This window comes from Pterocles gutturalis, unplaced genomic scaffold, assembly GCF_000699245.1.
Source record: "Pterocles gutturalis isolate BGI_N339 unplaced genomic scaffold, ASM69924v1 scaffold38650, whole genome shotgun sequence".
In the NCBI taxonomy this organism is placed as follows: domain Eukaryota; kingdom Metazoa; phylum Chordata; class Aves; order Pterocliformes; family Pteroclidae; genus Pterocles; species Pterocles gutturalis.
This window is the reverse complement of record NW_010139573.1, coordinates 1-10,208: the sequence shown is the minus strand read 5'-3', so window position 1 is coordinate 10,208 and position 10,208 is coordinate 1. Positions and strand designations below refer to the sequence as shown.

The 10,208-nt window shown below is 35.5% G+C and overlaps 1 protein-coding gene across 1 annotated transcript in view; it reads left to right on the top strand.

Moving 5' to 3' along the window:
• Positions 1-7,893, top strand: part of LOC104469039 (intersectin-1) — a gene marked incomplete at its 5' end in the record, with an annotated part of 65,030 nt that extends 57,137 nt beyond the window's left edge. Inside the window, 3 exons of the mRNA XM_010083372.1 lie at positions 2,716-2,833; positions 6,832-7,023; positions 7,342-7,893. Coding sequence (XP_010081674.1) covers positions 2,716-2,833; positions 6,832-7,023; positions 7,342-7,343 — 312 coding nt within the window. The remainder of the gene's footprint in view (positions 1-2,715; positions 2,834-6,831; positions 7,024-7,341) is intronic.
• Between the last annotated feature and the right edge of the window lie 2,315 nt (positions 7,894-10,208).

Below are 10,208 nucleotides of genomic sequence, written 5' to 3'. Positions count from 1 at the left end.
GCCATGCAACAGGAGTGCATGGGACTGTTGTGTTAAGTGGTAAGGTCTGCGTGTGTGTCCCGTTCAACAGTGACCATGCGCATCACGTGCATGTGGGTCAGCTGATGGCGTGTGCACTGTGAAAGTGGAAGGAGTATTGGGGTGCACAATCCTGAATGTCTTCCTAAGAAGCTTTCTGAATTGCTTCAGCCAGAAGTTTGGCTATCTCTTTTTTTTAAAGATTGAGAAGTATTTTACAGCAGTGGTTTTTGCAAGATGGACACCACTTTTTCAGGTTTCTTAATGAATGTGATAGTGTAGGGTACCAGTCTAATGGCCCCAGGTCAGCAACAGCTCAATTTAATGTAGAAGAGTGAAACCAATGGTGTTTGTTGCAAGCATCGAATAGGAGACAGCTTCAGTGTTGTATTAGAAAATAATAATAAAATATTTTAACCATTTTTTTTTAGAGTAGAACACTTTGATTCTCAATGACTTCCAGTGGCAAAGCTTTTTTTTTTTTTTTTTTTTGGCCCTTCCCCCCTCCCCTTCAGTCGTGCTCTGTACCACTGAATGATATTTTGTTTGGTTTTGTTTTTTTTTTTTTTAACAGGGAATGTTACATGGAAGAATGATTTGTTTCTAGAGTGCAGATGCTTGACCTAACTCAAATATTTTTCTGAATTACTACCTGCCCTTTTTGCCTTTCCTGGTGATGTTTTTTTCCTGTCTTTTGTGGAGAAACAATCTTCCAGGATTGCTTTGATTTTCATTCTCACTAACCTTTATGTTGTTGTTAACTTGTAGCTTTAAAGAGTCTCACATTAAATGTATTTTAAGATAGAAAGTAAGTTTCACTGGGCAAGAGCTGTCACCGTTACCACTTAGCAGCTAATGTAAGGATTTTTTAAAATTAATTTTTGGTTGTGTAAATACTCGTATGTAACTTTGGGTACCTTACTGTCTTATGTACAGTTTTACAAATTGGGGTTTTTTTTGTCTTCATTAGCAGTCCCCTACATATTCTTTTTATTCTTTTGTTCCAACGCTGTCATACTAGTTCTTGCTCCTTTGTTATGGGAGTACAAAGGCTCCCAAATGCAGCAGTATGGTGAAATGGATTGAGGAGTTGATTAAAAATAAAATCAGCAAACCACATCTGTCCCCGTCCATCCCCCGCCCCCCCCTCCCCCCCCAATAGTGAAATGAGGACAAGATTTGGAGAAGAGCACTAATATTGTCTTTATGCATTTAATTTCAAAGTGGCAGACTATTTAGGAGTATCTGTACAGTTCAGTTTCAACCTCAAGTAAATTTTGATCATACTTGTCTTAGAGATCAGAGTGAAGGTAAATTAAGGTAAATATGTTAAGCATTACACATTATAATGTTTAATGCAGTCTTCCAGAATATCTTAAAATGAATGACCTAGATATGCTTTAGATCAAATGCTTTTTCAGTAAAGAAAAAGAGAGGGAAGGACGTAGTATATGCATTAGATGACTTTTTTCCACTAAAATTAACATCTATTTTGTTTTAAAAGGCAAAATTCTACATGCACAAAATTCCAGCCTTATTCTAACAACACAAAAAGTGAATAAGTAGCTAAAGTAATTTTAACATAGATTTAATATATTTAGACGCTGAGATTTGAGTTTTAGAATAACCTTTCTTACAGTAAGGATTTTTCTTCCAATTTTGTTTGGAATGAAAAATGCAGTTGGTGCAACAAGAGGATGCAGTTTCTGTCAAATTCCTATCCTGCTTTGGTGACGTAAGCTTTGACTGCACTGGATTGGATATGCAGTTTGTCTGCTCTAATGTCCTGTCTCTGACAGTGACTAATTGCAGCTGTGTTACAAACTGTAGAGCACTGCTGTAGGCCAGGTGTATGGTAACCTGCTGCTCTCAGCACACACACATGGACCGCAGGCATACTAATACATGTCCACCGTGTTTTTATACTCTCTGATTATATAGGCATGAGAACATCTAGTGTACTTTCCAAAACCTTAACATCTGTTAATTAGGATCACCTGGATCGTGTCTATCCATATGTATTTCTAGATGCTGAAGCTTAATTTTTGTTTTATTGGAATCTATCGTAGGGATTTTGTATTTGAATCCAAACTTTACCCATTTTTTTCTTGCCATAATGTTTTGCTGTTCTCCTGTTACTTGGTTAATGTGACGTATGTTTATACTCTATTTTTTAAGCAGGAGAAGCTATTTAAAAGTTTAGATACTGTTTCTTTAAGAGAAAAGAGTTATTTGGGATTCTTAATCTCTATTTAAACTATTACAATCTAGATACCTATTTAAATGCAAATCTTTGTATAATGAAAAAGCATTTACATACTGCCTCTCAATGAAAGAGCTAGCCCAATATTCTAGAGTTATGTTTGAAACAGAATCAGGAGAAATTTAGCAGAAGGATCAGGGTTGTAGTATTAGTTATAAAACATACAAAGTAGGAACGCTGTTAAGTGAAAAATCACTCAAATTAGTAGAAAATAACTACTGTTTAAGTATTATGAAAGCTTACTTCACGTAATAGGAGTATCATAATATTAAACTATTGCTACAAAAATAGCTGATTATTTTCTTACAAAATGTATTTTTCTTATTCTAAAATAGTCAGTGTGATTGCAAGTAGTTAAAAGTATTGCCTGAATCACCTTGCCTACGGATCTACTGATGTCCTTAATCCTCTTAAAAGAATTGTTTTTTTACTAGGCACGAGGGAAAAAGCGGCAAATAGGATGGTTCCCTGCTAATTATGTAAAACTTTTGAGCCCTGGTACCAGTAAAACTACACCAACCGAGCTACCTAAATCAACAGCGTTACCTTCAGGTAAGTAATGCAGATCAATTAATGAAGTTGCTTTTGTGATGTGTGTCATTTAAAATAGGACTTCCAAAAATAATGATGGACATTCAGTGGGATATTTAGTATCTGTTGTACTAGTCACTTTGGTAAAACTCTTCATTTTAATTTTTTTTCTTTTAAATGAGAAGAACATACAATTGGTCTGTATATTTATGGTGCTGGTCCCTCAGGTATGAACTGTTGAGTGCTAAAGCCATCTGTGACATTACCTCTTAAAGAGTAAAACATTCAAATTATCAGGCCTGTTTTTTTGCACTAATTGTAGTAAAGGTGTTCATAAATGTTCAGGATGGTCCATGGACTTAGCAGTTGAGGCGCTTTTTATTCAGAACCTTTTATTTTTCCTAAGGTGAAGTGTGAGAAAACCACTCAAATGAAGATGTACCTTTTTGTCCTGTATAGCTGCTTATTCTAAGGTTTCTGAAAAAATACAAGAGTGATAAACCATTATATTTTTACACTGATTTGTTACAGCTCCACCACTGTCAGTATCAATCAGTCATGTCAGTCTACTGCAAGGTATAAAGCCAGGCAGAAGACTGAGAACAAAAAGTTCAATCCTCGCAACTGTTTAAACGCTGAACTTTTTTGTGAGTTGGTATAGGACTAAGAGGATTCTTGTCAATCAAAACCATGTAGAATGGATGTATTTTCTTCCATAAGCCACTCAAAAGACTTGATGTGCTTGTCTGTCATCTGTTTGGATTTAGTTGGGTGTTGCAGGGGGCAAAAGCTTGCTGCTTCCCCAGGCCATTTTTTGACTGGCTATCATTAAAGTGAAATAAATGTTTCTAAATGAAAAATGGTAGTGAGCCTAATTTTCTCCTTTAAATACGAATGAAGGGTCATCATGCAGTTTCTGGAATTAGAATAAAATACTGAGGTTTTAGTTTCATGTGTCATTGGTATAAATACAAGTACCATATGAAAGAAGGCAAACACTATAAATGGTGCTAATTGGCTCCTTTGATGGTAGTCAAAAAGATGCAGAAAATCAGATTTCTATGAAGACTCATGAGTTTGGGTCCTGCAGTTAAAATGGTAACTCAGCATTGAGACACATACTTTTACAAACAAGGCACTATGATGGGATTTTTTTTTCCCCCCAAATTATTTTTGGATTTGACGATCTGGGACTTTATGCTAATAAAACTTTTACAGCATAAATTTTTTAGCACCTCTTTCATTGCCTACAGAGCATCAAAATCTTAGTGGCATTCATTTTTATTAAATCCAGCTTTGTTACAGATCTTTCATTTTGGAGGGTGAGAAAAAGAATCTTGTCTTTCCATTATGATAGATGGCCTCACTAACCATGTGGTTAATGTAAGAGGTTAGGAGGTTGATGCTTGAGAGGCATCTCAGAATTATGTTAGTGGGGATCTTTTAGCAAAAGACATGGAAAGCCTGAAGAAAACCATCTACAAGGGTTAAATAATGTCCAAGATGGTGCATTATGAAGAGTCCAAGAGTGTGCCATTACTGTCTGGGTTTTGAAGGTAGGGGATCCATCAGAAACTAGCATAATTAAAACCTCTGTTTCTTTTGTCATTTTGTTTTGATATATATGCTCTCCATCTGCCATACTGCAATGCAAACTGCATGATTTTAAAAGCTTTTTTTTTCTTTAATTTTGTTGCATTAATGCTTTTGCGTTATGCTTTGAGGTTTTCTTAATTTCTGAGTGCTTTGTATGTATTGCCTTCTAAACTTGCGTCATGAACACGTCCTTCCTGGTGTTGAGAAATTAAAAGAACTGTTACTGCCACTTGAAGTTAGTCAGGCATAAGGAAGTTCAGAATATAGCAATAGTGGGAAACGTGTTTCAACCATTCTGCTTGTTTAAAGAAAGGCAATATTATAGATTGTACTGATCATGAGTGTTGTATGAGAACCTGGATTCCCTCTGCTGTTGCAGTTAAGACTAGTATTAATCACTAGACAACCTTTCTAAAAAGGAAACAAATGGCTGAAAAGCACTGGAGCTCAGGGAAGGTAGGCTATAGCTTGCTTCTGTAGGTAGCAGTGGCTTTTGGAGCTTAAAATAAGCGAAGAACTTTCTTGCTGGGATTACTGTAAGTACTTCCTATATAGGACTAAGGTGTATTCTAAGCTTTGGGACCAAAAGTAAATAAGATCACAATGAGGTCACTACTTGAGGTTCAATTGAGGAGTCCTGTCTCTTTAAGAATTCTCCTAAATTACCTCCCCAAGTTTAAGGTGATTCTTAGGGTCCCACTGGACTATTTAGATATTCTGTTGATATTACTGGACAGCACCAAATTTAATAAAATTCTTTGAAGTAGAAGAGAATGATCTGAATGAAGAATTCTTGAAAGAAATTAACTCTAGAATAGGTTACAAATCTGTTAGTATACTTACTGTATTCAGGTACGGTCTAGCTTAAACTTTTTATCATTCTTAATGTTAGTAATAACCTGTAAACTTGTTAAAAGAGTGCTGTAAAATAGATTCACAAGTCTTGAAAGTGAAATGTGAACATCAGTGTTGTTCACCCATTTGAACTTACGTTAGCACAAAACTTACCTAAACCAGGAGTACACCATAACATACATTCTTTTAGAAATGCTGCTTTATCTCCAGTATGCCAGGGAAATGTACACGTCAGTTATTTGATGTGTTAAGTGTGACAAATGACAGAGTGCCCACAATGCCCCTTTTTAAACTTTTTTTTTCTTTCCCTTTTGCTAGTAACAAAGCTAAGTATCGAGACAAATGCAGAGTCCTGTTAATGTGGAGTTCATTTGCTTATTATCTTCATGAACAGGCAGAATGTATTAACTGAGTCAAATGATTTTTGAAATACAAATAAAAAAAGAGGAGCTATTTGACAAATTTAAATAAGTTGCTGTCTGAGTGCAAGAATTAAAATAAAAGAAAACTTTAGGATTAATATAATGGAGAGAACCCGACAGCAAGGTTAATTATATAGAAGTCTTGTGTCTCAAGGCAAAATACCAGAAGCCCTGTGACTTGGCATAGAGAAAATATAAGAGAAATAGAGGAAAATATATAGTTAAATAAACAGTCCTTCTGCTTTAGAGAATTAAGAATCTATTATAATTGAACAGAAATAGCTCTGTTCTGAGAACCAGTCACATTTTGATGAGTTTCACAGTAGGAAGTAGAAAATAGGCTGCTGAAGTAGTCATGTGCTACCAGAAAGGCAGCATAAAATGGCCTAGGATGCTTTTTATTTTTCTCATCCTTTCCAAGATCTTTGTGTTCCTAACACCTCAGTGGTACTATAAGGATATCACCATTAGTTTTCTCTTGAATTATAGAGCTGTGTTAAGCATGTCCAGTGCTAAATTAGGAAGGAATACCTTTTTCGGGCTTCAGGTAGTAGAACTTCAAGCTTCCCAGATTTTTCTGCCCATTGACTGGTTCTGTTGGAAAGGATACTTTTCAGAACAGGTTGGTGAGGATGCAAAATGCTATTTTTATAAATGTACAACAAATCTGGTGCTTTTGTGGGGAAAAAAAAATATATATATATAAAGTGAAAGAGAAGTGTCAATAAAAAGCTAACATCCTTGAAGTGTCTGACTTTTTGCTCAAAATTTTTCCAATCTTCTCCTACTGTTGAGCACTCCCAAACAAAAATATCTTGGGTAGAGTTCCAGGGAGGTTACACTGTTCTCAGTTTGCCCTGCTGTGCTCTGCCCTCCTTAGTATGATCCTGACCCCTCAGTCAGCTGACTGAGAGAGCAATGCTGCTAGGAAACTCTTCAGTTTTTTAAATCACCTTGAGCCAGTTTTTTGAGGGCTTAGCTAAGCAACAGTACACAGGCACAGGAAAGAGGGGCAGGGCTGGTTCAGATCAGTGTAGTGTCTTGGAACTATACTGTGACATCTATAGTGTTGGCAGTTGGTTTATGTACAGCTTATATTTTGCTGAAATGTTACCAGTGCGATAGACCTCTTCCTTTATCTTACAGTGTGCCAAGTAATTGGCATGTATGACTACACTGCACAGAATGACGATGAGCTAGCATTCAATAAAGGCCAGATTATAAACGTCCTTAACAAGGAAGACCCAGACTGGTGGAAAGGGGAGGTGAATGGACAAGTGGGTCTCTTTCCATCCAACTATGTGAAGCTAACAACAGACATGGACCCAAGCCAGCAATGTAAGTGACCCTCTCTGCTGCCGTGCTGTGATTATTTGTGTAGTACTTTAAGATGAAACATGCAGCATTGCTGTGATTCTGCTGTGGTTTGCAGAATTCAAAGCTTCACCACTGCTGCACTTGTCAGAGTCTCTTTGAAGACCTTCTGTAATGCAAACCTTATTTTATGTTTGTTTTATTTTTAGTTCCCATCCCCTTTGTAGCATGTTACCCTTTATCATTTTTGCACCATGCTGTTTACATGCCTGACTCATTTTCCTAGCTTGAATTTGCTCATTGTTTTGTTTTGCTTATGTGTTGTTTTCCTCCTTTTTCTAGGAATCATATGTTGTCCATCCCCCACTCAGGCTTGAAAGTCCTCAAAGAGACCCACTATCCCATATCACTGCCCAGAGGGATGATGGGAGATGCAGCCTTGATCATGTGGCTTCCAGCATGATCATCTACTGCCTTCTGAGTAGAAGAACACACTGCAGAGCAGTTTACCTCATTTTACATTAGTTGCATGTAATCGCAATGTTTGAGTTAATTACCTACAGATATAGACGCAAAATTAAAATGAAACAAAAAAACACAAAAAAATCAGAGGATAGTGGGTCCTTTTGTGGCTTTCACATAGTTACCAGACTAATTTTTTCCACCTTTGCACAGGTGCTTTCGGTAGTTTTAAAATTATTGTTAAATATATATTTTAGCCTTTTAAAAGAAAACGATAAATTAAATTTCTTCATTGCAATTTTGTTTGTGCAAAAAGACCCACTATCAAGGAATGCTGCATGTGCTATTAAAATTGTTCCAAATGTCCATAAATTTGAGACTTTGTGTATGTTTCTTTTTTATTGTTCACTTGTCCAGTGTTGTCAATAAGTCTTTTTTTTTCTTTTTTTCTTTTTTATTTTTTTTTTAATTACAAAAGAACAGAAGGAGTTAAATCAGTTTAAGGAACTTTAAATGTGCCCAATTACAGATAAGGTATTTTGTTGTAGTTATTGTACTGTATGTATCAGGTGTTCCTTGTTGAGTGTGTAATACATTGTGGAAAGAAGAAATTAACTTCCTTCCAGTGCAAGAGATATTAACCTTGCATAATGTTGTTATCCCAGTTATGTTAATTTTATTTTGCACATTACTTGTAGCTGCATACAGTTAGAAAACACCTTGGTTTGTGTTTGTCTCAGATGTTTTGGTTTTTTGCATTTTTGTGTCACAAATCAATAGAATGCTACATTCATGTGGGATTTGAGAATTAACTTCTTTATTTTCATCTTGGTTACATGAAGTTTGATTTCTCATTTTTACTTTCTTATGACTATGGAACAACACATTTTGAACAAGTAATTTTCCTGACAAGAAAGAATGTATAGAAATATCTCCCTGCAATTAATTTCCAATGTTTACATTTTTTTAAACTAGACTGTGGAATTTATACAAATTAATATTAAATGGAGCTTACAGTCAAGTTTATGTAGTAGATGTGCTGTAGCTAAGCCCTGTTTGTCTTTCCAGCATTAGTTACAAGCTCTTGATGAAATGCCTGGTGCTGACAGTGCAGAAACCCTCTCTTCCCAATGCCTCAAGCACAATATAGCTCTTTTACTAATTACCATTTAGTTATGTTCTGGTTTATGTATTTCATATATTTCTAAATTTCATGCCGGCAGTGTTGTAGCGTTTCTAATCCTACCCTGTCTCCTTCCTTCTGACCCAGCACGTGGTGCAAAGAACAAGTGAAGCTCCTTATTCAATTGCACTTCAGTATTTCATCAATATGAATGTAAATTATATAAATATATATAAAACCCTGCAGCTTTAACAACTGTAATACAGCCTTTAAAATTAGTTACATGTATAGATAATTAAATTCTTCATATAAAAGATAGACTAAAATGTGTTTGTTGTCTTGTTGCTGTGTACACACAGAATTCACCAAGTGGCATTAGTGCATGTAATTAATTTACCACCAGAACAGCCTGAAGCCCACCTGTTTGATTTCAGAATGACGCTTGTCTTGTTTCTTTGAATATTATTTCAATATAATTACTCAGATTGATCATGATTATCTGCAACCTTTTGCACCTTTCTTTATTCAGTGCTTTCGACGTGTTCCAAATCAGTTGATATTTTTTACCCTGTACCGGTAGATGAATTAAGAATACTTGTTGTTTTACTATGGGTTTACATTGACTTAGGCTCTGTGTTTTATGTCAGAAGCTCTAGTCTTAAAACATGCACAATTGCACAGATTTTCTTTCTTTTTAGGATAGTATTTAATACGCACAAATTTTTCATTTACCTCCATGCCATAGGAAAAAAAGTTTTCTTCACCACCATAGCCGCTTGCTGAAAAATATGCTGCCTGGCATGACAGAAATTGAACAGAATGTAATACTTGTAATTTTCAGTGCCCATTGTTTTGCCTACTGAGAATGATGTAGCCAGATTTTACTCCACTATTTCAATATTTCATGCATTAAAATATTATTTTAATGAAAAGATATCTTTATTTTCCGATAATGAGCTGTTGTGTTGAAAGACTTATAACTTTACTAGAAGTGTTTGTCCTAAGGGACATTTTGGTTTTTTATTTACTTCAGGCCAGAAACATACTTTCTCTACATATTAAAATATTTGCAGTACTTTGGATATAGGGGATTTAGTAGGGGATTTATTGTTTTTTTTTTTTTTTTCCCCCATTAATTCAAGTGAGAAGAAAAATAAAGCTATGATAATAATCTGCAGGCTACATGTTTCCTAACAGGCTTTTTAAAAATGCTGAGGTCAGTTTTCCACTGAAGTGAAAAGAACAGCCTGAAGTTGTCCCTCTGTAGACACGCAGGCACACACTGGTGTATGTTGTGCCAGGACTCCTCATCCAGAAGAGTACTGTGTATTACTTAACAGAGCAATAGCTGTACCAATCCAGTCTATTGTTGAGAACAGTTAACTCACAAAAACCTCGAAACACATTTAAAATGTCCTAGACAAAGGTACTCAAACCATTGTGGCTTATATCAACATACATTGTTGAAATACCTATAATGTTTATTTACTCCATTATTAAAGCTCTTAAGTGTACTACTGTAGCTTGGCATGGTAGTGTTTAATCTTACTCATAATCAGTTATTTCCCTTGAGCACCAACGAACAAGATACTGTACTTATACCTGTCTGGATTTATATTTTTAT